The 27,690-nt window shown below is 45.7% G+C and overlaps 1 protein-coding gene across 1 annotated transcript in view; it reads right to left on the bottom strand.

Moving 5' to 3' along the window:
* LOC138579547 (microtubule-associated protein futsch-like) overlaps positions 1-27,690 on the bottom strand; it is a 1,023,262-nt gene that overhangs the window by 761,417 nt on the left and 234,155 nt on the right. Inside the window, exon 9 of the mRNA XM_069650064.1 lies at positions 25,388-25,498. Within this exon, the coding sequence (XP_069506165.1) occupies positions 25,388-25,498 (111 nt within the window). The remainder of the gene's footprint in view (positions 1-25,387; positions 25,499-27,690) is intronic.

Raw genomic sequence — 27,690 nt, 5'->3', positions numbered from 1 at the left:
CGAAATTTTCAACTCCTCCCGTAACTCCCTGATCAAAGATCCTAACATCTCCATGGATTCGTCGGGGTTCATGACAGCTCGGGCGGACTAAATTATTGGCCTTTCATTCTGTCAGGCTGAGAGGTCCTGTGTCCGCGGAAGCTGCTGAACCCCCGACAATCCCCCTGAGATGTAATTCCCAGAACTAGATTTCAATTCAGCTCTGTAAACTACACCCCAAAGGGAAAGGGGGAAGTGGATAACAAAACAACACCAGGCAGACTGCGTCAAGGCTAACCAGAGCTGAACCTGCAGAGGATATAAGAATAGCAGATACAATTCCTTAATTTACTTACTTAACCTTATGAATGGGAAGACATTAATCCTTAACTAATAATAAAAAAATCATACCTGGCTCTTCTCTTGAAATTTCTTAGAGAAGCTGATAAAGAAGCTGAAAATCTCTCTTACTTGAGACACTTGAAATTCACAGCAACTTCTTACTTTAGGCAAATCTGGAAATCTTAGTTCATTGTCTTTTTTCCAAAATGCCCTGGATGTCCAGTTAGATTGTTCTTAAAAATATTCTTTCTTTTTCTTTCAAACTTTTCAAACTATTTATAATTATATTGAGTTTTAGAATCCTTGAAGAAAAAACACGTGTTAAACGCACACGCAGGTTATCTCCATTCAGATGAACGATGAACTTCACTTAGAAATCTTCCTGGTTGAAGAACACGCGCAAAGAGTTCACTTACGAACGAATAAACGCGATCAAAAGATCCACACGCGCAAAAATATACATGCGCAATAATGTTCTCGCGCGGAACACGCGAAATAAAAACACCCGCGCTCTTGAGTTCAAACGTGTCGAATGGATTCTCACGCCAAGGAACACTCGCGCTGAAAAAACACACACGCTCTTTATTCCACACGCGACGTATTGATTCTCACGCAAAGGAACACTCGTGCTGGGAAACACACGCTCTCTTTAGTCCACACGCGACGTATAGATTCTCGCGCTAAGAACACCCGCGCTAGAAATCACACGCGCTCTTTAGTTCACACGCGACGTATAGCTTCTCGCGCTAAGAACACCCGCGCTAGAAATCAAACGCGCTCTTTAGTTCACACGCGACGTATAGCTTCTCGCGCTAAGAACACCCGCGCTAGAAATCACACGCGCTCTTTAGTTCACACGCGACGTATAGCTTCTCGCGCTAAGGTGCACCCGCGCTCTGAAACACACGCGCATTTAAAATCGCACGCGACAAACAGCTTCTCGCGCACGGAACACCCACGCTAGAAAACACACGCGCACTTGAATTTGCACGCGACAAACAGATTCTCGCGCTAAGGAACACCGCGCTGGAAAACACACGCGCACTCCGGGAGTTCAAAAGTTCTAGTACAAACACAACTTTTCACGAATTTTCAAGGAGAATGTCATTATGATGAACAGAGTTACAGTACAAATAAAGTCACTTATCTCCTGAGCGAATTCAAAAGGATCTTCTGCTTTTCCTGTCTTCAAAAACGAATTCCTGCCAACTGATAGCTTCTCCTGTAACCCCCAAGAAAGTAGCCGCTCAACTGCTGACGCCTGAAGGATAAAATCCACCAGGCCTAAGACTAAAGCAGGAGCAGCCACTAAACACGTCCTCTCAGATGGGGTTTTGATGATGAAAGGCACAGATTGACAGTTTAGAATGTTCATTGTTGTTCTGCATTGTCTTCTAACCAATCAGAGCTGTCACTGGGAGGCTCCATTTTGCCTTGGGTCAGAACCAGGATTCTGAATCAGCAAGTTAAGGCCTAACCAACTATAATAGAAATCTTCCCACCCACACAAAGCTAATCTGAAAAGGATAAATAAAGAGAAATAATGAGAAGGAAACTTGAATAAGGGAAGGAAACCTGACAGTCCTCTAGTTGCGAGTGGGTGTATGAACTAGATCTACACAGACAGTGAAGCGAACGAGAGATGTTGCTTGTCAAACCTTTTGGCAGGGACTTGAGACTGGAGATGCATCGTGCCAATGGGAAGAATATGAAGTGATTGACAACGGAGCTATACCACCACCAGCCATTGATAGTGAATGTCCTCCTGGTAGTTCGGATGCAGTCGGAGATCAATTCACAGAATCCACACCCGCAAAAACTAAGACCGCGAGAAAGTTGAAGAAATTGTTTTATTCACCCATCGCCGGAGAAGGAACAGATGTTGCAATGGAAGAGAATGAAGTGGACGACAATGAAACACCATCAATATCACTGAACATAGCGGAAGACGATATCAGAGATTACACCTTTCATGTGAGTGACATGTCCTCAACGTTACAGGCCGAACCAGCTGGGATGCAGAGTGACAGTATAAGGAAAGAGGCCAAATTCATTGTATTCGATAGTTGTTTGATTGATATTATTATTAGGATGAAATGTGGGCATTCGGTTGGTGGGGAAGTATGTGGGGAGCCATTCATTAATGTGACTCGTGCAATTCGAAGCACTAACCTTAAAATACATGCCACCTGTACAAAATATCATCCTTTCTCATGGTCTGCACAACCCATGCTGGGGCAACTGCCAGCAGGCAATCAACTTTGTGCAGCGGCCGCACTTTTTAGTGGTTCAAGTTTTTAAAAGTTAGAGTATTTCTTTCAGTTTGTGGGAATCCATTTCATTGCGAAAACTCAGTTCTACAAATACCAAATCGATTATCTATTTCCAGCCATTAGCGAAGCTTGGAGAATGGAAAAAATTTCTATTGATAGTACATTTGCGGGCAAACGGTTCAGGCTAGCCGGTGATGGACAGTGAGACAGCCCAGGATTTTCAGCCAAGTACTGCACCTACCACTTTCAGGACATGGAAAGTAAGAAAATTGTGAGTTCGGTGGTCGTGCAGGTGTCACAAAGTACATCCTCAGTGGCCATGGAGAAAGTTGGCTTTGTAGCATCATTGCAAGAACTACAATCGTGGGGAATGGTGATCGACCTGATAGCCACGGACAGACACGTTTCAATTGCCAAGACAATGAGAGAAGAGTACAAAAATATAAATCACCAATTTGACGTATGGCATCTTACAAAAACAATCAATAAAAAAATGTCGGCTGCAGGTAAAAAAAAAGATATGCAAGGTATTTCACAGTGGTCCAAGTCAATCAGCAACCATCTTTGGTGGAGCTCAAAAACATGTGGAGGGTCGTTGGAAATTCTACTGGAAAAACGGCGGTCAGTAATGCTACACTGTAGCAACGTTCACCGCTGGACCACAAACCAACATTTCCACAATTGTGAACATGGCCATTTGTCCACAGAGGAGGCACGGAAGAAGAAGTGGTTGATTCCTTCATCACCCACTCACAAAGCCATTGAAAAGATTGTATTTGATAAAACTATAACAAGAGATTTGAGGGGACTCACGGAATTCTGCCACACAGGAGATTTGGAGGTGTTCCACAATATGTGCCTAAAGTACAGGCCAAAACGATTGCATTTTGGCATGGAGGGCATGATAAATCGGACTCTTCTAGCGGTCTTGGCACATAACCATAATGTTGGCCGTCAACAAATTAGGACGACCGGAACTTTAGGGACGCTTCGCTACAATAAGGCCTTCACTAAAAGAAGTAAACAATGGGTGATCAAACCAGTGTTTCAGGATATGCAATATGAGTTTATTGAGAGACTTATTGTTGATGTCCTAGATAGGCACATACATGGAGTTGTGAACGAACCTGTGCAGGGGACAACTGCATTGCCACCCAACATTGCCTCTGTTCCATGTCCACCTAAAGTAGAGCTCATTGAGAAATACACATCACGGTTTAAATGATTGTAATTTGATTGTCTGTTCTCTTGAGTCTCCTCATGTTGCAGGCCCATTGAATATGTGTATCTATGTAATGTGTAAATAAAAGTGATTGCTCAGTGTACATGCAATGTGTCTCTCCACCGTTGCCCCTCCCTTCACCGTGCAGTTGTGCGAACCACCCGGGTGTCACCTGTGACTTTGCTCTGGAGTCTCCTCATGTCGCAGGCCCATTGAATATGTGTAGCTATGTATTGTGTAAATAAAAGTGATTGCTCAGTGTACATGCAATGTGTCTATCCAACCTTGTTCATTTGCGCATTAAATTAAACCAAACAGTAATATAAATAATTTTTCCAAAAATATAGAATGTCTCCGTATTTATGGTTCTCTGGGGCTGCAAATGCACGCAGACAAAATGCAAAGATGGAGTGTAAATTTCAAGTCCTGTGAGATGGCCTTACACTGAATGTAGCTAACTAGGAATGTGTGCTCGTTCAAAGTGAAGGTCAGCTGCTTTGATTTTTTTGCTCGGGTGCCGGAATGGCCCACGACTCAGTATAAGGTTCTATTGTTATTTGACCTTGACAGGCCGGGACCATCCCGAAAGACTTCTTTTTGGGGGTGTGGTGCAATAACGTAAACGATAATGGATATAATTTCAGAAACGAAAGCCATTTAATGTTCGTTCATTAGAAGAAATAACGTCGGCATAGAAGGAGTGGTATTTCGGGGCTGCCCTACGCACAGACACAATGGAAAATGCAAATATAATGTAAGTAACTCTTTAGATGAGTTTATACCGCAATTTAATTACTATACAGTAGCTTTAAAGACGGGTTAAGTTGTACTTATTCGTTCTATGTGGCATATTGTTTTGTACCGCGCACTATCTTGAGGAGAACCATCTCCTTTTACGGAAGCAGCTCAAAACCTTCCTCTTTGCTTCTGCTTTCTCTCTCCCTCTCCCCTGCTACAACTGGTCCACTGTCTGCGACCTTGGTCCTGGGCCCTTCCACTCTCCACCTGCACTGCCTCCCTGTCAACCCCTGCACTGGGGGACTGTCTCAGTATCCTACAGCCCCCCTTCCCAGCACTTGTTCTGCACTTACCTTGCACTCGCCACCAGCTGGCCCTATGTATTTATTATTTTATGCTACTTACCTTGTACTCCACTTCACCCCTTCCCCTTGCACTTTTACCTTCCCCCTACCCCTGCACTTGCGCGATCTGAATGACCTGGCCTCGTAGGATCGTTGTCTGTCTTCTCCTTGTTCCCCCCCTCCCTGCCTCGCCACGCCTTGAAACACTTGTGTATAGGCGCATTGCAAATGCCATATTATATCATAGACGAAGTGGTCCGCTGGCGCTCAGGCGGCTCTGAAAAAGGCGGAGGAGAGGGGGTGGGTTACTGGAAATGACGTATAATACCCAGTTGCACTGTCCTAGCTATTAAATAATTTCCCGACCTAATATATAAAATGAATAATTTTAATGAAGATCTGATGGTGAGACTAATTTCATTTTTTATGTTTTTAAAACAGGTACATCCTTCATTATTGTATGTGTCACGAGTACCAGACACCGGCGGATGGCTTTTACAACCGCCAGTTGCTTCTCCGCGTGAACAACGTTACCACCCTGACCATTTTATGGGACGATCGCCAAGTACAAGTATGCCCTTACGCGGTACTAATGGCTAGATGCAACATACATACCGTTGTGGTGGCCTAGTGCCTCGTTGTTGGAACAGCCATGCGATTATCAGTGCGACCGAAGAGCTTATTTTATCGTAAACCAACACCCTGTGTACTGCACACGAACATCGCTTGCCTCAAGACGAACTATTTTGGATCGAGAGCAAAGAAAAATGCAAATCGCTGAATATTCTCTAAACATTTGATGTCAAATAAATGTACTTTACCAAATTTACAATCTTGCGGTTTGATTTAAAAGTACAGTTTCATATTCCGAATTGTGGCGCGCTGTGTTGTGAGCTGATCTGTGTTGGTTTCCGGGTTCTGTGTGGAGTCGCGTAGAAGACGCCTGGGCGCGTTTGCCTACGCAGCATAGTCACGTCACGGATAGAGGCGGGGAATATGAATGTTTTGATAAAGTCTGTTTCAGGGGCGGGGGATATGATTTAGTGCCGCAAACGCAGGTGAGCCAGGTCGATGGGGGAAATGATAGGATTATCACAAAATGGCGGCTGATTTCGAGTGCGTTAATGGACGAAAAGTCGGGTAAGGTCCATAGGAAAGTTTTCTACGATCTACCGATTTATGCTTAAAAACACATGGCCGAACCGTAGGAACAATAAAAAAAAAGTCCCGGAACTATCCTTTAAGGAGATAAAGCACTGCCTTAGATCGAGAGCTGTTCAGCTCGGTCAACCGGGAGTCATGTGCAGCCTTGGTTAGTCATCGTTTGGGCTGTGATCTTGTACAGTAATGTGCGTTGCACTGTGAGCATCAGTCTGCCGGCCCACTGGGACAATTCATTGGTCATGACTTGTTGAGAAAACCACATTTTGAGATATTTGTGGTCCATTGTACATGTATTTCAAAGAAATACGAAGATAATGCTCCAGAGTGTGGATGTACGGCAAAAGGAAGATTGTTTGTGGGTCATCTCATTACGAAAATTGTAATTCGAGCTGGTTGATCGATTTGCTGTGCAAGGAGCGTTAGCCACCAAATATGTGGGGCTTAGCCACCAGGTACACTGGGGTGCTACTGGTGACTGCTTTGGAGATATTTAATGCAATCTTCAACATTATCTTGGCCTGGAGAGGAAGAAAGTGCAGTTTGCATAAGACAGGGGTCTTTCAGTTGTGAGGCGCGATGCATCAGGGTGGAATGCAGTCCAGGAGCTTGGTGAGCAACTGGGACCCCCATCATGAGGGTGTTTCCCCAATTGATGTATGGGACATCACAGCCCAACTCTATGGTTTGGTGGTCCTACAGCAGGATGAAAGGTTTTGCAACTGGTGGAGTTTTGGAGCCCACCCATTTGGGCCTTTTTCCAGCTATGTATTTCTGGTACAGGCTGCTGTTGATGGTAAAGCCTAGGAATTTTGCTGAATCTGAGAATTGGTGATCAAATCCTTCTTGGAACATATCATTGAGTTATTGTATTGCAGGGGGAACAATGAGGACAAGTTTGGCTTTTGAGGGATTAGGTTTGAGGTAGGCAGTGGACATCCAGAACTGGATGATGGCTAATCGATCACGGAGATGAGTGATATCCTGCAGTCCTTTTACTCTCATGTATTTTTGAGAATAATCAGCATTTTGGTGGATGGCTGTTTCAAGATCATTTGGAAGGGTAACAAAAGGCTCCATGTAAAGGATAAGTAGGATCAATGAGAGGATGAAGCCGTGGGGGGACTCCGCAGGAGAATAAGTGTTGGTAAGAATCCAATGTGTTTATCTGCACGACCTGATGCATAGCCCCAGAGTTAGGAGATAAACCAATTCAGGATAGTGCCAGTGAATCCCAGCCTGTTGGGTGAGAAGGTAGAGGAAGATGTGGTGTTTGACAGTGTTGGATGAAGTCGAGAGGTCAAGGAGGATGAGGAGGCAAGAGTTACCTGTATTCATGATTTGGAGGCCATTGTCCACCAACTGGATGGGGCTGTCTCGATGCTACACTAGGGGCGTATAGTCATGTAGGAGGTATAGTTGTTTGAGTCTGTCGGGTACATGTGTAGCGACTACCTTTTGCAAGATTTTGATGATAAACGTGCAGTTTGTAATAGGCCAGTAGTTTGCCAGGTTGTATGGGGCCAGTTTATTCAAAGAGATCCTCTGGGAATGACCCTTTAATGATGGGTGCCTTAAAGGAATCCACAGAGGCCACAAAAAGACTGGTACAATGAGGTACAAACACATACACTTTCTGACAGTGAAAGGTCATTTGGACTACAGCAGACAAGATTCCAGGGTCTGCACCATTCTGGTGGAGCCCTGATGTACCAGCCTGAAAAGATTTGGACAATCATCATTGCATTCTGTCTGTTGTACAGCATTTGTATCAGGTGGAATGTGCCAATCTAGGAGAACATTCCGAAAGATAGTGACGATGAGGAGAAAGGTGGGCTCAAAGACGTGACAAACCGGATGTGTATGATGTTCAGATCACCAGGCAGCAGTTGGTTAACACTGTTCTCAGACTTGTGTCAGAAAGGGCAAATGGTGAGTAGTATTAAAAGTCATTTGAACATTGATGGTGTGTTGCCTGCTTGACTCCTGCCGGAAAGGGCGTCTATTGTTAGGACAGATGTATCTTTTGGCAACTTTCCCTCTATAGTTCTATGGTCCCACAAACTGTTTGCTATTGTTTTTGAAACTGTCCTGACTTTTTACAGGGAAATGAAGCCTTCAGCTTCACTACCCTGGACTTGGGGAAACTGATAAGTACAGATCCCTTTTGACTTTTACACTTCTGTAACTTTATAACCTTGCACATACCATCGTACAATGTAAAATATGTTACAATTTTTGTGTTGTTTCTATTGTGTACATTTATATTTTCAGCGTGTGGCTACTAAATGTGGCCAGTGCCCTAAAATGGACACACCATTAGATTTGGGTAGATGTTGGGCCTTCTTCCTGCCTTGCCAGTTCAGGAAATCCCATACAGGTTAATGCGCTTGCCCAGTTACACTTTGTCTGGTTCCACTCCACATCCATGGTGGCTGAACGTCTGGGTGGGAGCATGAGTGAAAACTTATTTTGGAGAAGAAGAGGACTCTTGCAGCCATTTCTTCAGATCAGCATTGGAGCCAGGAATCCTGTGTAGAAGAGAAGCTGACTGAAGATCTGAAGAAGACTCCCGAAGATGCCCAGCATCCCTCCCGGCGTCTGACCCCGGGAAGCCATGTTGGATAACTGATCTGCCAAGGCCCTTTGCATTGCTTCAACTTCTGGAAGGGTGGGACCACCCAGTCTTGACAGGTTCTCGAGGATCCAGCCATCCTGATCAGCGCTCCAGTGGCTACCCCCGTTTGCAGCTGGAACGTCGGTGTTCGACAGCTTGTGGTGTAAGTTGCCTTTCAGCCTCCCACACTCAAGGGATCCTCCTCTAGAAGGTCTTCTTCAACCACCACAGGAACAACACCTGCTGTCATCTGTGTGCAGTGGCCGTCGCTGATACTTGCCTTCCCCCAACCTGTGAAGTGCTTTCTGCATTTCTCCATCGCCAAGGGTTGCACTCTGCTCCTGGATCTAAGCGCAGAAGAATCCTTGCACTCGCAGCTCCCACTGGAACCAACAGCGGACAACCCACAGTCGACCCCTCCAGCCATCTTGAAAATCAGGGTCATAGGGTAAGTAAACGCGAAGCATTTGTTTCCCCCTGTCCTCCAAAGGATAACACTGAGAACACATCTCTTTGTATCCTTCCCGTCCACTGATTTTTGGTCGTCACACCTGAGAAGTGTAACTTGAAAGATAGGAACACATTTTTACATACCAGTAACTTTATTGCATCTCTTCTCTTGAACAATCACCAGCACAAGTACTTTACCTGCATCAGGTACATTCTGGGGAGAAGCATTCTGACTTTTGGGAGGAAGGCCTCACTCTTCATATCGATATTGATATTGCTATTTTCTTTTGTATCGCGCTCATACACAAGTGTTTCATAGGGATTGGACTGAAGCCAGAGTATATTTCTTGTGACTTGGTTCCATCTTACTGCTTCATTAGTTACCTTCTTTTAACGATTTACATCATTGAATGCATTTTAAAAACCTATGGTCACTGTATATATGTTCATTATTGAGTGTTGTGCGATATTATCACCTGCTTGTTTTACATTGCATTGTGTGTTTTGGGCCTAGAATAAAAACAGTATTTTGGCGCATTCCTGTCTAAATTGAATTATTGTGTGCTTCAAAGTGGGAACTCTTTGTGGACCCCTGACCCCAGTCACACTCCCCTGAGAATAGCCTTGACTGTTTATTCGCCATTGCTCACTTGATTGGATTTTAACTAACCTCACAGAGTTCCCGTTTGCACTATAGCTATGGTGACCTCCTAAAATCTGTTTACCAGAGGATGGTTGTAATATCAGCACATGGAGTAGAGACTGTGAGATATGATATGATATGATTCAGTATTTATAACGAGCCTTTACACAAGTGTTTCTAGTTGCCACAAGACAAGGACATTACTAGGCATGTGACATTCAGATCTGTTAGTGCAGCGGAGAGAGTAAGAGGAGAAGTGCAGGGAAGTGGTGCGAGGGGAAATGTAGTCAGTGAGTAGGGCTCTGTGTAAGTGCGGGGATGGCAGAGGACTACACTTGTGCAGTCCCAGACCGGAAGTGCAGAGTAGGCCAGAAGGCAGTGCTGGGTGACTGGACAAGGGGATGGGGGGGGGGGTGTGGAACACTGTGTACTTTGGAGGGAAACCACACGAGAGGGGGCGTGGAACACTTTCTGCATCTAAGGGCAGGCACGCCACCAGTCAGGACAAGCAAACAGGGAGATTGGCAGGGGAGAGGGAGGGAGAAGGAAGAAGAGAAGAGGAAGGTCTGGAACAGCTTCCTGAATGTCAGGTAATCCGGCTCAAGTCTGAGTGGGGCAGGGAGGCCATTCAAGAGGGAGGCAGCTGCAGTGGAGAGAGATCTACCCCCCACTGTCCATTTGGAGAAGCATCTGACCCGCAGAGAATTTGAAGTAGCCGAGCAGAGGATTCTAGAAGGAAGGTATTTAGGAAGAGAGTGTTGGATATAGTGAGGACCACAGCCCTGGAAAGCCTTGTGGATGATGCAGAGGGTCTTGAACTTGATCCTCATGGCCACCGCGAGCCAGTGGAGAGATTTCAGAGCTGGAGAGACGCGGTCCCTGGGCTTGAGGCCAAGGATATTGATATTGATATTTTATTTGTATTGCGCTCCCACACAGATGTTTCAAAGCGTGATTACGGCAATGGAGGGGGAACTAGGGAGAACAAAATAACATTCTTACTAGGCTCAGTGACATTGAGAACGCGCAAGTGCATGGGAGAGGGAAAGGGGAAAAGTGCAAGGAAGGGGGGAGGAGTGGAAAGTGCTGAGCAAAGGAATACAGATAAATAATAAATGAAAAGATAAATAATAAAAAGAAACAAACAGGGGTCGTGGTGCTAACAAGGGGCACATGTTGGGTTTAAGGCAACAGACAGGGTGTGTCTGGTAAGTGCAGAAAAAAGAGGGGAGAACTGTAGGGTTACAGATACAGGCCCCAGAGCAAGGGATTGCCAGGTGGCTGTACGGGTGGGTGGCAGGGTGAGTAGGTACCTGGGCCCGGAAGTCATAGGGTATGCCGGTTGCACAGTGCCAAGAGAGAGCAGATCAGCAGGGGAGAGGAGGGGCGAAGGCAGAAGAAAAGAGGAAGGTCTTGAGGTGCCACCGGAACCGGAGATGGTTCTCCTCAAGTGGCAGGGAGGCTGTTCCAGGGGGAGGCACCAGCCGAAGACAGGGATCTACCCCCCACTCGTTCCTTTGACAAATGACTGACCCTGAGGGAGTTAGAGGTAGAGGAGCGAAGAGCTTGAGAAGGGAGGTATTTACGGAGGGACAACTGAAGGCATTTTGTATATGTCTCGCAGCCCTCTTCTGGATTAGTTGAAGAGGGTGAAGAGAACTGTTAGGAAGATTTAGAAAGAGGCTGTTGCAGTAGTCCAACCTGGAGAGAACCAGAACTCTGGAGACAGTGAGTTTCTCAGGCAAGTTAAAAAGGGTAGGATACCACTGAGGACGTGCAGCTGGAAGTGGGCCTTCTTGTCAAAGTCCATGATGTGTGGAGAGAAAGAGAAAGTGGAGTCAAAGACATCAAGGTTTTTAGCCTCACAGGAGGGTGAGGGGAGTGGGGCCAAAGAGGACAGCCAGAGGTAGAGAGGAAAAGCGGGAACAGGGGTTTCAAAGAGAATGATCTCTGTCTTACTGTCATTAAGTATGTATATATAAATGGGTAATCCCTATTTTTTGTTTACGGGGGGTCAAAACTGTAAGAAGGGATTCTCTGTGACGGAAAAGTTTATGAAAAAACAGATCGACTACCCCTCTCTTTAAGTCCTGTATGGGTCACAGGTGAAGATAAAGGTTAACCTGTATAATTTGTTAGTAAGGTTATCGCCTTTTTGGGAAAAATTACAAAAAAATGCAGCTAAGTACAAAAAATTCTATCTTTTTAATAGTCACAAAAATACCTAAAAAACATTACAAATGTAACTAAACGTAGCAAACTTAATACATTTTCAATCAAAACATTTAGTCATCATTCATCTATTCTAACAGGGGAATACTACAACTTAAACAGCTTTGTGCATAACAGTAAATCAAGATATGCATTAGTGACAGGGGAAAAAACCATTAGATTTTCCCTTTAGCAGTCATTCATCTATTCTAACAGGGGAATACTACAACTTAAACAGCTTTGTGCATAACAGTAAATCAAGATATGCATTAGTGACGGGGGAAAAAACCATTAGATTTTCCCTTTAGCAGTCGACATATGTTTCGGCCCTTTGTAGTGTAGCACCTCTGTCAACAGTGATCACTAAGATGAATATTGGGCCATCTTCAGGACAAATGGTTACTTTGTGGTAGATTATTCTTGTTCCCCATTGGGCACACTAGCACATCTATGGTCCATAGACTGAAGTTAGGACTATTGAGCTTGGTCAGACTCTCGGATGTGGCCAGGTATTGCCATCTCTGGTCTTGGTTCAGATTAGCAACTTCTGTGGCTTTGTTTTCGAGGTTGATCTTTGTATTTCTGGATTTCACTCTGTACCATTCATTGGCAGGACATGAACAGTTATTCTGGTGGTTATAGTGCTGCCTTGATCTATGTTGTTTGTGTCCGAGTGAAAGCTGGAAGTCTGCGAAACCGGCAAGGGCTCGTTCTGCAGAGTAATGGTGTGTTTTTGAATCGAGTCACGAGTCCCCAGGTCGATTGGAAGGAAGGGCTGCAGCAGGCTCAGGTTACACAGCAGGCTCCCCTGTTTCCAGTATTTATCAGGAACTACAGAACAACCTCTGCATTCTCTCCCCGCATTTTACAAGAAAGGGAGGTCTGGTTGTCCAATCAGGACAACCAGCCCCCCACTGGGATTTGTCCCAGTTAAAGCAAGGCATAAGACAGAGGATGGGGAAGTGTTGGACTCCTCCCCCACTTCCTGTGCTTACAGACTGACTGGAGCCTGGGCGGGGTGTCCAGGGGACTCCCGCCGAAGACAAAAATCACACAAAGGAATTTCCCACCCTGGATGTCAGGGGAAGGAACAAGAAACAACAAGAAACACTAAAATGGCAGAAAAAGAAGACAGGTGCCATTTAGGTAAAATGAGCACCGTTAGGTGCCTTTACTGCAGCTGTGATCACAGCCTGTGGTAAAGGTGCACCAAATTAGTAAAAGGTATCACGGCCACTTGCCATTAAAGGTAAGCTTGTCACTGTAACAGAATTGTTACAGTTTTAATGTGAAAGGGGATACATTGTATCTCCCCAGCACTCCACATAAGGTGGGGGGGTGCTGGTTTCACAGAATAAAATGTAAAAGGGATCCACAGATCCTTTCTACCATTGGGAACTGTAGTTCACTCAAGGTTAGCGCAAGAAAGTTAAATTGGGAGCCCCTAGGGCAACCCAGCAACAACAGGCACTTATTGCCAATAAGTTGTTAAACATGATAAGTTTAAAAATACACTATAGAGAGTCTTAAAAATGACACCCATAAAAAGAGTTAAAGATTAGGTGAGTGTGGAAAAAGGTTCCCACTCACTGAGGTATTAATGAAAAATATCCCACTAGAAAAGCAAAAAGTTCTGGGGTTGAACCAGGAAAGGAAGATTTACCAGCTCTGTGGAAATCTTACCTAACAAGAGGCAGATGACCCTCATACATAAGGGGGCAAGGAGGACACAGTATGTGCCTTAGCCACAGATGTATAAGAATAATTTATTTAAGGCCCTCCCGCTGCTCGCAGCAGGGGTGAGCTGTTAGGCAGAATTACATGCAGTACCCTTTGGGAGCACTACACACAATTAAGACTACAGGTGTAAGCACAATCTCACCTTTGGTATAAGTCCGTACTACACAGTTGTGTGGTAGCAGGGCTGAGCAGCCAGGCTTATCTCAAGAGGGATTTGAGCAGTACAAGGGGTTACACAAAGGACTTGCAATAACAGTGGTTCAAACAAACACTTACTCTAGGTTTCTAGGTAAAAAAACGATTAATTTATTTACAAAGTCATTTAGAGAACATTCCACTAGCAGCTCAATATCACACTATAATACACTCCAATACCAAACCAATACGTTTCTGAACAAGTTAGGCTCCCCTGAAGTGGGAGCAAAATGACACTGCAGTAACTTTAAAAAAGGGGTAAAAAGACACAGGTTATTAAACACAAATACTTTCTCAGGCAGGGCAAATAGTTTCAGTTCACTACAAGAGGCAATTCAATTCAATAGGCCTGGGTCAAAGTCAATGGCTCAGTGTCTTGGATAGGATAGCACAGTTCTGGTAGTAAATGGTTAAGTCTTTGCCAATGTTCTTAGAAGTAGTTTGCACGAAAAAGCGTTATATGTCGGATTAGGAGCGAACAAGACTCCAAAGTTGGGAAAGTTTCACAAACTTTCACCACGGCACAGAGGATTTCTCAACCGTGTTTGCACCCTACCTTTGTAATGAAGAAAAGCTGTAGCTGAGGCAATTGTTCCGGGCAGTTCCTGCAGATCTCGCTGTTCCTGAGCCTCAGTCATGGGGACAAGAGGGAGGACGTTGGGAGGTTCCTGCACTGCACGGGGAAGGATCGACAAGGTTGGCAAAACGTCGGTTTAAGGTGTGAGTGCCTTAAAGTCCACAAACTGGTATCCTCCTCACTGGCTATCCTGTTTTCAACAGCACTCTGAAGAACATTCGACCAGTATGGAGATGATTTCCAGGTGGCTTGCGAGTTGGTTGTTCCCAACAGCTCAAGGGAAGAAGTCGTTCTTGAAGGGGCTTCTCTGTCGAGAGAGTTTCAGGCTATTCCAACCTGCAGGGCTTCACCGGGCAAACCAACGGCCCAGGAGTTGCAGTAGTCGTCTTCCTTCAGCTCGTCTTTGGTACTTTCGTTCCAATGGTTGACTCTGCCTTCCAAGTGCCAGAGACCTGCTTTGAAACAATTTACTCCCATTCATTCCAGCCTGGCTGCCACTCACCCATCACGGTGGCTGTCCTTGCCGGACAGTCAGCCAGCCAATCACACCAGAGTGCATTCAGGTCTCCATTCTGAGAGGAAAGGATAGCTTTTGAGGGCTACATGAATATTCTAGGCATCGGGAATACTAGGTAGTCCTTCCAGCACTCTGCTGTAAGGTAGTGTGTGCAGGGTCTAGCAATTTAAAAATACTAGCAAAGTCAATTTGACTTTACATTCAATGGGAGACAGTAGTCAGTCCCAGAGAAGGTATTTAAACCTTGGACAGTCTGAAAGACATCCCTGTGCCACTGCACTGAAGGTGCTGTGTGACACACAAGAAAAGGATGATGCCTATTGAGGTGTTTTAAAACTGCATAACCAAAGAATACAAAAGTAAAACAGACATCAAAATACATTGAGGAGTGGGAAAAAAATGCTCACACTCTTTCCAGGTGAAAATTAAAATCCTAGAAATCCAGCAAAGTTGCTGGGGGTCTCAAAAGGTAAGGGAAATTAGCACATTTATGAGAATTCTCTCGAACATGAGCAAGTGGATATATGAGTTTGAAAAGCAAACAGCAGGTGTGCCCCTGGCTACAGGAATCTTAAGAGCTTGATGGTTGCTATAATTGGGGACCAGGCTGAGGATGTGTGGGTTAAGGCCGGATATCCGGGAGTAACCCTGGAGGACGATGCACATGAGGGAGCATTGTTTAATGGAATTAGAGCACAGGTTTGGGACGCACTATGGGGGCCTTCCGAGATAACCCTTATTTACAGTCCCTGTTGTAGTATACTATGGGGGATAATTAGGGCCCAGCTGGATTTATTCTCAAAATGCAAGAGATGTAGGGAGCGGAAACAGAATGGCCGTGGCATCAGTCAACATCATTTTTCTATTTTATTGTAAAGAGGGGCTTGCCGAAGGAAGTGCAGAAGGCACTGGATAAGATCGTGGGTATTGAGGCGAAGGGGTGGCCAGAAATACAGAGTATAATAGTGCATCATTGTAAAAGGATCAAGGAGCAAGAAAGGGAAACAGTCCAAAGGCATCAGGGAGAAGAAGCACGATTCGTGCAGAAAGAATTGGCAAAGGTTGCTGTCCAGGTGCCTGTATCAACATCAGTACAGGTGGAAGGAACAGAGAGTACCCAACAAGTCGTGAGGTGCCACTATTGCAGTGCTCTGGGCTGAAGGAGGACAATGACAGTGGGGCCAGGGGGGGCAACAGTATCCCGGACCACGGTGGCAACAAGGGGGGCTACAGTGAAGAAGATGGGGATTTCGAGGAGCAAGAGAGGGGTATTTTGGACCCATGGGGGGTGGGTTTGGACCGTCCCCATGTTGGAACTGTTCGAGGTGGGGGCATTTCACAAGGGAATGCAGGAACAGGTCTACAGCAGGGTAGAATTATGGGCCGTAGCAACAGGGCCCCAAAGGTGTATAGTATTCTCAACAGGGTCAAGGATATCAGTATCAAGGGTATTCACAGGGGCAACACTAAACACATAATCAGCAGCCTCAAGTAGCTGTACGCAAGTGCAGCATCCACCACAGCTTCTCATCAGCAGCAGCGAACCCATGGACGGCCTTCCCCCCAGAACTAAGACCAAAAGACTCCTATTAGGTCTTCTACAAGGCCCTGAATATCTGGCTATTTGCCTAGTGGTCCCTCTTGGACACAACCAAAGACTACCGCTTCAATCTGTTCTGTTGCCGTGCTGGTTTGTCATGGGTGGTTTAACACTCTCCTGTTGAAGCTTTTTGTATCATTTCTCAACGGCGCCCTGATGCCTCAGAGTTCAGGTGCTTTACAAATGTAAAAATAAATAAAATAAAAATAAATAAAGGAGATGTAGCCTCGGTAATCAGAATCCTGCACTTGGCACACAGAGATTTGAGGTTGGTGAGGTCTCCAGGGTTATTGTTTTTGCACCACCGGTTCTCTGGAGCTCTGATTGTTGGAGGTGAGCTTGGGAGTGTACCAAGGGGTGGATGGTTTGGTTTATAGGGCATACAAGTGTCTACTAGTTAAATAGCAGAGTTGTTGAATAATTCTAGGAGGACCGGGGCATTTTCTCTGGTGGCAAAATATATGAAGTTTGTTTCTGCTTCATTGACAGGGGAGTATGAATGAGCAGAGCTGAGTGATGTAATGGAATTATCGCCAAAATGACTGTTCTCTCAAATTAAGAGCTGGTTGGAATACCATCAACGGTAATTTCACCACCAGAGCAGCTAGAAGCACAGAAAATGCTCTCCTGAACACCCGTGAAGACCTGATGTCGGTTCCATGTCATTTCATCGTCAGTCATTTCAAAGCCTGCAATTTAAACGTGTTTGACAGTTCATCTAAAAAAGATTTTTTGGGTGCGGGGGTCCTGCACCCAATCCCCCCTCCTGCACCTATTTTTACCTGTACCGAACCCACCCAACCACTTATCTGCACTTTCCCACCCCCCAAAAAATTTGATGAACTGTCAAACACGTTTAAACTGCAGGCTTTGAAATGCCTGACGATGAAAGAATGTCGTACCCTGATGTCAAATCTTGACTCAAGGATTCCTTCTGTCCTCACCCTCCCTGATCTTTCCTCTGGTTTCAACACGGTCAACCATGCCATCCGGATCAATTGTCTCTGTGACAACCTGGGCATCACTGATCAGGCCCTACCCTGGTTGACCTCCTTCCTCTCTGATCGACCCTCCCAGGTCCAACTGGACTCGTTTATAGTCATAGGGTTGAATACAAAAGGATTGAATGCAATACTTTCGAACCAAAAGGATCTGGAAAAATGTTTTTTCAAATGCATGTTTTTTTTTAGGGGACCCCCTCAAGCCCCTGTTTTTGGGGGAAATACCACTATGTTTTTCTATATGAAAAAATAAAATAAAAATACATTTAAAAAAAGGCATTCAAACTTTTTTTTTCGGATCCTTTTGTTTCGAAAATATTGCATTTAGAAACTATGTATTCATTACTTTGACTGGACACCACTGGAGTCCTTTCTCTCCACCACCTCTCTCTCCACATGTGGTGTTTCCCTGGGCTCTAAACTCTCACCCTGGCTATTCACCCTTTACTTGGCACCTCTGGCCCAGCTCATCTCTACCTTCTCTCCTAACTTTCAGTGTTATGTGAATGACACCCAGCTCTCCTTCAGGATTCCTCCAGCCGGCTCTGCCTCTTCTCTTGCTCATTCCTGACTGTCTACCCACAATTCAGGAATGGTGTGTCTCTAGTAAAACTGAGATCTTTCTCATTGAGTTCCCTGCTCCCGCTTTTCCTCTTTCACTCTGGCCGTCCTCCTTGCGCCCTCTACCTGCGTCTTCCTGCGAGGCAAAAAACCTTGGTTTCACCTTCGACTCCTCCCTCTCCTTCTCTCCTCACATCACGGACGTCTCTAAGAAGTCACACTACCAGCTTTACCTCCTCAGAGGTATTCTTCCTTTCCTCTCATTCCCCCAGAAGCTCACTGTCTCCAGATCCCTGGTTCTCTCTAGGCTGGACTACTGCAACAACCTTTTTCTAAATCTGCCTGCCTCTACTCTTCGTCCTCTACAACCAATCCAGAACAGGACTGCAAGACTTGTCCTTGGCCTCAAGCCCAGTGATTGTATCTTTCCAACTCTGAAATCTCTCCACTGGCTCCCAGTGGCTGCTCGGATCAAGTTCAAGACCCTTTGCATTGTCCACAAGGCTTTCTGGGGACGGGGACCACACTACATCCAACTCTCTTTTCCTAAGCACATTCCTTCTCGAGCCCACCGCTCATGCACCTCTAACTCTCTGATAGTGAGACGCTTCTCCAGGCAGGGAATGGGCGTAGATCTCTATCCTTGGCTGGTTCCTCCCTCTGGACCAGCCTCCCTACCTCTCTCAATCTTGAGCAGGACCACCTCAGGTTCTGGAAGCAACTCAAGACCTTCCTTTTGATTCTGCTTTCTCTCTCTCTCTCTCTCTCTCCTCTGCTGACGTTCTTGTCTACTACACTAACTGGTTGCCTAGCCTCTCTCTGAAACTTATGGGGACCAGGCTCCTTCACGAGCAGTAGCCCCATACACTGCCTCCGGGCGCACTGCACACTAAGGACTCTCCCTTTCCCTCCCCCTAGCACTTCTCCTGTCCCATCCCCTTGCACTTGCACAATCTGAATAACCTAAGGCCTAGTAAGATTGTTTGTTTTGTTCTCCTTTGTCTTCCGCTTTCTTATTGTGTCGTGCCTAGAAACACTTGTGCACAGGCGCATCATAAATGAATGATCATGTTATGTCATGTCAGTATTACCACTCATAGCACAAAAGCTGTATTGCCATCATATTACAAGTTGGGATATGGTGGTAATACTGCTGAAAGTGGGCAGAAAAACAACCAAAAACACAGCACAGTTACATCCACCTTTCAGATGGAGGTAAATGCAGACATGGGCCACAAATGAATCCACAAATGCACACAATCCACTCACTTTCCATTGCAAACTGGGACATGCAGCTGTTAATGCTGCACATTGACACACAGAGGCAGAAAAATCAGCGCATGGCACAGGGTTCATAGAGGAGGAGGAGGAGATGCCATGGAAGGCGAGCACCCATACCCCGGGTCAGGCCCTCACCCGGGATCCTTATGGACATCCAGCTGGTAAACCTGTACTGGCTTTACAGTTAGACCTTAGGTGAGTTTCTCACCATTATTTAGAGGGACATTGAGAGCAGGAATGACATCAGAACAGATGTGTCCCTGCTGTTAAAGCAAGTGTCCATCCTGCAATTCCTGAGAGCTGGAATCTTTCAGCACACCTTGGCAATACTGCTTGGCATGTCGCAGCCAACATATTCATTCATACTTGGACAGGTTCTGGAAGCCCTCCGGCAACATGCGCGATAGTGTATCTCCCTGCCCACCACCCCAGCACAGGAGCATGCCGTGACGGCACAGTTTCATGCTGTGGCACACATGCCAAACATCATTGCAGCACTGGACTGCACCCACGTGGCATTAGTGGTTCCCTAGTGGTGTACCGCAATAGGAAGTACTATCACTCACTCAACATCCAGGTGACCTGCGATCCAGACCTCTGCATCACACACTGCTGTGCCCGCTTCCCTTGTCCCACCAACAATGCCATGGTCCTGCACAACAGCACACTGCCTGGATACATGGAGAGGCACAGAGGGCAACAGAGGTGGATAGTGGGTGAGTATAAGTGCCATCACACAATTGTAATTTGCTAGGCTACATAAAAATCATTGTGAAAGGCGGAGGGGTGCATAGGCACAACAGAAAAATGTATGCCCTGATAAGGCCATGTACATGCAGGACCTGCCCTCTCACCGCACAAATGACAGCCTATAACCCACAGGTCTAGGACATGATGGACAATGGTGTATGAATACACATATGCATATTGGCACAACAACCTACAAACACACACACATGAACACAGGTACCATAATGCAACGTGATACATCCCTAATCATTGTACTAGAGAGCACCAAAGAAAAGTAACACTGGCAGTTCAGCCAAGTACTCAGGTACATGACGCCATAATGGAAGAGATGCACACACCGGAAACCCACTGAGGTACAACTAACCAACCATCAGGGCACATGCATGAGAGCAATGTGTACGCCCAAAACAGGCACCATGGCATCTTGCCATAAACCCTTCAAGCAGCAACTGCTGGCAGTGAGCTGGGTGCATGGGGTAACACAACAATGCAGCTGCTGATGGATTCCACATGCATATACTATGATAGCAAGATATCCGGTGCAATGAAACTCAGAATGCATGCACAGAATGTCCATCAACATGCTGTAGTAAATGGCAAACCACCCACAATGTACTGTGACTGACACCTTTGACCTTTGTCCTTGCAAGTGACTCCGTATAACCACAGCTGCTGTGGCTCTTGGCACCTGTGCGGGATCCACAGACCCCACCTCACTTCCTCACAACACCATCCCCAACACAACCTCCCCCACACCTCTTCCCTCCCCACAACAACATCCCCAACACAACCTCCTCCATCTCCTCCCTCCCCACAACACTATCCCTAACACACCCACCCCCACATCTTCCCCCTCCTCACAACACCATCCCCAACACACTCTCCCCCACACCTCCCCCTCCCCACAACACCATCCCCAACAAATCCTCCTCCCAACCTTCCCCCTCCCCACAACACTATCCCCAACACATCTTCCCCCCAACCTTCCACCTCCCCACAACGCCATCCCCAACACACCCTTGTGCCTATCTACAAATGACAGTGGCTTGTGTGGCCTCTTTCTCTCACTGCTGTCCCCCAGAACCTCTGGGGCTAGCATGCACGCCAAGCGGTGCCTTGGGGCACTGGGAGATTAGCCCGCTGTGTGGTTGATGAAGCCAGACTGCTCAGGCTCAGGCCCGCAGAGGTGTTGCATGGTGAACTGCATGGTGAACTGCATGGTGACCAGAGGTTTAGCTCTGATACAAGATAAGCCAATTCAAAATGTATCCCTTTAAGGAATGATGTACTGCTCAAGCTGCAGATACTAATCATAGTCTGACTTTCAGCTCAATAGAAATGTCACATAATGGGTACACCAAATCTCCACTCCACAAAGCATCATGGGAGAAGCTTTGACCAATACCAAATCTCCACTCCACAAAGCATCATGGGAGAAGCTTTTACCAATACCAAATCTCCACTCCACAAAGCATCATGGGAGATGCTTTGCCCAACGTACTCTAATTAGTGATAGGACCTTTGCAGCCCAATAGACTAGTAATAACCAGGCAAAATAACTGAATTTGCCACTCAAATCTTGCTGATCTTCATTCCAACTCAGACCGTATTAATCCATATTCCATATCCATATCCGAAGATAGCTATAGCTATCGACTGATCCGCTAAGGTTGTGACACTAGACCAAGCGGCTGGCTCTATCTGCCGATTCCCCTTCTTGGAGGCATGGGGGGGGGGTGCTTTCTGCTCCTGAAGAGGCGATTGATCTGCAGAAGGGGTAAGCCAATAGCCTCACTTGAAAATAAATCTCTGTGCTAATTCTTCTAGAATATTCTCCACCTCTACCAGCTCAGTTCTAGCCCAAGTGACCCTCTATAGGGGCAGTATTACTTTGAGTGGAGCACTCATTCTCTACTGTCACTATGACGTCAGTCTCGCCCACAGGATCTAGCAACTGACACTGTCAGATGCTCTTGAGAAATATACAAAACTACAACACGTCGCCTTATTTTCATCACATGCATTTCCCTCAAAAGGTTCACTGGTGAGCAGCAGCCGTGGGAAGCTGATGACTCTATCCAAAAACCCAACTGTGTCCAAGGTTCAGACCGATGTTCCTAAGTCCCCAGCTGCAATTCCCCATAGAGTACTAGTGCAAGGGCTTTACCCCTTGGTCCATTTGGGCTATTTTTCCATAAGTCTTTGACTAATCTCTTGCCCCCTTTGTATATACAAGGACCATCCTACTCCCTTTCCATTGAGTCACACTTTTATATGGGGTCAGGCTCGGCTCAATACAAAGCACAACATGGCAGCCCAAAATGAAAAAGTACCTTCGAAGGCACTGGCAGCCATACCATCTGGGCCAAATCCCTGAGCCTGAGTCAAGGGTATATTTGCTTTGGATACTACATTCCTCTGAGAATGGACCAGTTAGTCCTCTTGATACTGCCTGTGTCCCTCAAGTACCCCTACACCACCAGGCTGCTCCTGGGCTAAGTTCTTTCATGACTTCCTTATTGTGTGATAGTGCAGCCAAACCGTGTTTTAGCTTAAAAGTCTTCTTTGTGAGAGGGACTTTTTTTTTCGGACCCTTAAATTCTCAGTATTGCTCTTTATCTGATATATGATATGATATGCCATTCATAACACGCCTATTCACACGTGTTTCAAGGCGTGAGATTAAAAATATTGGCATAAAACCTGTATGAGCAGGTCCTACTCTCTAATAACTACTACCTATCTGTTATCTGTAGCGCTATCTACAGTAGAGCATGATTTCACTTTGTGGGTGACTAATAAAATATGTTATAACACTATAGTTGTTCTTACATTTCTTCAGCCCGGTCTGCAGCCATATTGCGCTCCAGTACAGCCCATTCCGTAGCCCACGTGTGCTATTGCCATGCCAGTTCCTCTGTCCCAGATTGTGGAGAGTCTTCTGCTCTGCCAGCCCTTCTCTCTGCATCTCCAGCAGTAGACCACTTGTGCCAGAGGGCCTCCACTTCAGGCAATACTGCACAGCTATTGGTCAAACGTGCTGTTGTCTGAGGCATTGTGGAGATGTTACTAGGGAGACGAGTGCTCTAGTGCACCTGCTCCTTCGTCTTTTGAGTCTTCAGGACCATGACGTCATGCAACTGCATCTGCATCTGGCCATGAACTGGAAATGCCATTGGCATCTAGAGGCTCTTCATTCTTCAAAGTAATCAAGACTCTATAGTGATGGCTTCCACCTGCTCTATCTGTTCTCTTACTGCCCTGTGTCGGCGGGAGGGTCCATCCACTGAATTAGATGTTTGGTCATCCAGCTGGTGATGAGCGATCATCTGTTCTTGGTTTCCTTGAGGTATCCTCCACTCACCATGGCTTGCCGCGTTCAAGCAGGCCAGGTGCACTTCTTAAGAGGGCACGGGTGGAGTCACAAATCAGTGTAACACATCATTACTAAATACATAACCAGAATGGCCACTGTGGAATCCTTTATCTGCAGAACTTAAGTGCTACAAAACATTTGCTAGAGCAGGTAAGTAATTCAATGTTTAGCTTAAAGGTATTGGGCCTCATTACGAGTATGGAGGTAGCCATGGTGCTATTAGCGCCATGGCTGCCTCCATACCGGGCTCCAATACCGTGTTCTGTGAATGAGGAATTACTGGGTCATTCCGACCTTGGAGGACACAGTAATTCCTCATGCACAGAACCATTCCCCATTCCCATTTGATCCCCCATAGGGCTCAATGGGAATGAGGATGGAGCTAACAACGGGCCCGTGAATAACGGGCCCGTTATTAGCTCCTTGGTCCCTTGCGGGAACCGGAAAGGATGTCTGGTTTGACCAGACTTCTGTTCCGGGTCCCGCGAGGGAACCTCATAATTGCACATCCCGTAATGAAGGGTGCCGGTCCCGTACCGGCACCCTTCATTACGGGAGCGCAAGCCTCGTAATGTGGCCCATTGATTTAATGTGGAGTAACATGTATTGACCTTGTCCAAAAGACAAATGTTGAAAAGCGTGGTTCTCCTTTAGGGCCTGAGCATATATGCCAGTGATTAGTCGGATAAAACAATTCCACAATGCTCTGTATTCTCCTTTATGTCCCCAGATAAGAGCCCTCCTACCCAAAGATACTCTGTGTGTTTATGTCTATGTTTATATGCTTGTATCGCGCCAAAAGCCCGTGGGCATCAGGGCGCAGTAACACAAAAGAACAAAAACAACAGAGGGACGGACTATAAACAGTTAATAAAGATGCTAGCAGACTATTTGTCAAATTATCTGGTCACAAGGTCCCATCTATCATGCCCTGAGTCCATATAATTACATCAGGGTCTTTCACGGGTTAAGCTGCTTGGTTGATTCGGGTGACGCCATTTCGATTGTAGCTCACGAGTTGAGCATGCATCTTTGAAGGTTCCATGTGTTAATATCCCCTCAAAAATATTGCCATACAAAAATATCGCCATATTTTTGCGACCATATGTAGCCATGGAACCTGCGGGGGACACCCATGCAACCCCATAATTGTTTTAATGGCGCAGGGGAAGCCCCTACACCCACTAGTCCCAATAACCCCATAAATTAACCCCACGTATAATATCGCCTATGGCCTTACCCCACGACCATATAGATGGCGATATTATTGGTGGGGATAATATTACCTGATACCCCTTTGACATTGGGCAAGCCAACACATTGCCAGTTGGGAACCTAGCAGGGCCATATCTGCATCATTCAAGGTTGGTACATTGAGTGCCATTAAACTGGATAATGCAAGGAGCTGTTGATACAGTACTCAGTAGCAGGAGGCCTCTGGCGTTAAAGTGATGCAGAACCAAGTGCACATGCACACTCCACACCAATGTAATATTAACATTGCTATTTTATGTGATATACCCCCATTGCTATTATTGCCCACGTCGTTTGTTTTCATGTCATTATGTGTGACCTCGGATGTTATTGAAATCGAAATCTGCGGTTACCCAAAGGTGGCTGCAATGTGGACTCTTTTCACTGGGCTGCATGGTCTTCTTTCACTGATTAAGTGAGCACAGCTGTCCCACATCCTCCACCATGTTTCCTCATTAAAGACACACATGTCATCAACATCATTAAATTTATTCGGAAAATAAATATCCATTAAGGTACAATTTTCGCAATACACATTAACAGGAAGTGCCTTACCTCGTTATCTTGGCTATTGGCCTCATCATCATTGCTCTCCTGGGTCTTAAAGAGTAAATCAGCTTCCTCTGGGCTGAGAATCGCCAATTTACGTTGGTCTGGGTTCAAGGTCTGCAAAAAGAGACAAGACAAATCGATGAGGCTTGCATATATTGCCTGGCACTCAGTAACTCATCATTTCCTACCAATGGGTTATCTCGTATGAGCATCTCAGGACCTATGCTCCTCTTCTTCTTTGCATGTAAAGTGGAGCAGTGAATTCAGAACACATGGTAAGGGGACTGAAAGGTCTACACCTTCCCTTCTTCGATAGGGTCCTCTCAACCTTAACATGTTTACCAACCCCACAATCAACCCTATTTCGTATTTCCATCTGTCTCATATGCCCAATGTAGAGGGGTCCCCTGCCCTCATCTAACTTGGTGTATAATTCGAATGTGTTCCTGAACGTCACACTCCCATCTGTGGGGTTCAGACGTCTGTTCTCTTGATGTCCAGTTCCTGTCCACCCACATCTTATCCGATGCCTTTGTTGACCCTTATTATTTTATTTGAATCGTTGTTCAATAATGGCCCTACCCAGAGAGTCTCGGAGAGGCGTTCAAGGTACAAAGGTTCAAAAGGTGTGAGGTGAAGAAGTTACAAAATGTTGTCAGCACAGGATAGGAAGATTAAAATAGATAGGTGGTAGCAGGGGAGATGGAGGGACAAGGTTATGGGTGGGCAAACTAGTATGTTTTGAGGATCTTTCAGAATGCAGTGATGGAGGTTGCAATGCAGATGTGAATTGGATAGATGTTCCATTCTTTGCGTGCCCAGTGGTTAAAAGCTTACTTTCTGATCCATTATAGTTTGCATAGTTTAATGTGAAGAAAGTGCTGGCTGGCTTGTCTACTGTTAGTGTGGGTTATGTATTTCTGTCTTGAAGGTAAGAAGGGGGTTTTGAGGAGGATGGCTTTCAATACAATGCAGAGTCCTTTGAAGGCAATGCTCGGGATTACAAGGAGCTAGAGGAGCTTTGCAAGGGCTGTGATGATGTGTGAATGTTTGGTTGGAGGATGAGTCTGGCTGATGAGTTTTGTAGGGCTCACAGGAGGGGCAAGGGTGATGTTGGGTATTCCAGTGAGGAGAGAATTCCCAAAGTGCAGCTTGGATAGAACCAGTGCTTGGACTGCGGTGTGGAAGTCATCAGGGGGATGATCTCCCTTAACTTGCGTAGAAAGTGTAGTTATAGATTGCATGCTATGATGACAGCAGCTATGTGATGTGTACAGGAAAGGTAAGGGTTAATGGTGCGGTGAGGGATATGTGTGGGTTGCCTTTGTCAAGTTCTTTCATCCAGTGGGTCCAGTAAGGTTTGTGCCTTGAGAAGCAGATAAGGTGGTATAAGATTTTGGAAGGGTTGAGCTTGGCTTGAGTATGTGGGTGACCATCCAGGTGGTGATGCGTTTGTGTATTGTTCCGCAATCTTTATGGCCTGCTCTTTGGCATTCAAGGCTGTCTGTGTATGTTCTGTATTGTTACCAAATGCTCAGGTCATCGTTCTTAGACTGCCTGATTCCCGGGTCATGAACTTCATGGGAAAAAAACGTTTTGTCATTTCTCAACTCAACATTTTCTCCCATCATACTAGTTTATTTTCAAGGTATGTCCACCTCATGGTTCTCAATGGGAAGAATGCTACCATCTCGTGTTTTGCAATGGTCATGGTCTGATCGCCTTATATTGTGCCATGGCCATATTGTGACAATAATTGCGTACAACTATTGATGAGTAGTACATGAAATCACACAATTAATTCTGCTACTAACCCTCACAATAATGTGTAGCTAATTGTGTCATTGTACCGCCTTTCTTTTGCTTTATGTTTTTAAGGCCTTATATGTTGAGTTTTAGGCCTACAATTTTTAGATGTCTGTCTATTATTCATTAAAGCTTCTTTTTGAATTTATCACCATGATCTTGTGATCTTGTGTTCTGGCTAGTATTTGTTAAAACTAGCTTTTGCTGCATTCCACACCTAGCTGTAATGCGTCCCTGAACTGGGGTAGCTTTTGACTCTCTCTTCTTCCACTCGTCTAAACCCACCCTCAAGAGTCGGGCCCCCCTTCAACAAAAAAGAGGGTACCCTTTTTGCCCCTATATCTCTTGCATGGCACACACACCCTCATGGTCCATGATGGTCAAGAGGTGCCCACCACATGTTTCTTAATGGCCAAGATGTAACACCAGATGTTCTGCAAGGGTAAAGCATGCCCATATTTCACAAAGGTCAGATTGTGGCCACCTTATGTTTTGCGATG

The sequence above is a fragment of the Ambystoma mexicanum genome, chromosome 1p (assembly GCF_040938575.1).
Source record: "Ambystoma mexicanum isolate Mex_15411 chromosome 1p, UKY_AmexF1_1, whole genome shotgun sequence".
In the NCBI taxonomy this organism is placed as follows: Eukaryota; Metazoa; Chordata; class Amphibia; order Caudata; family Ambystomatidae; genus Ambystoma; species Ambystoma mexicanum.
The sequence above is the reverse complement of the archived record's forward strand: the minus strand, read 5'-3'. Positions and strand labels throughout refer to the sequence as shown.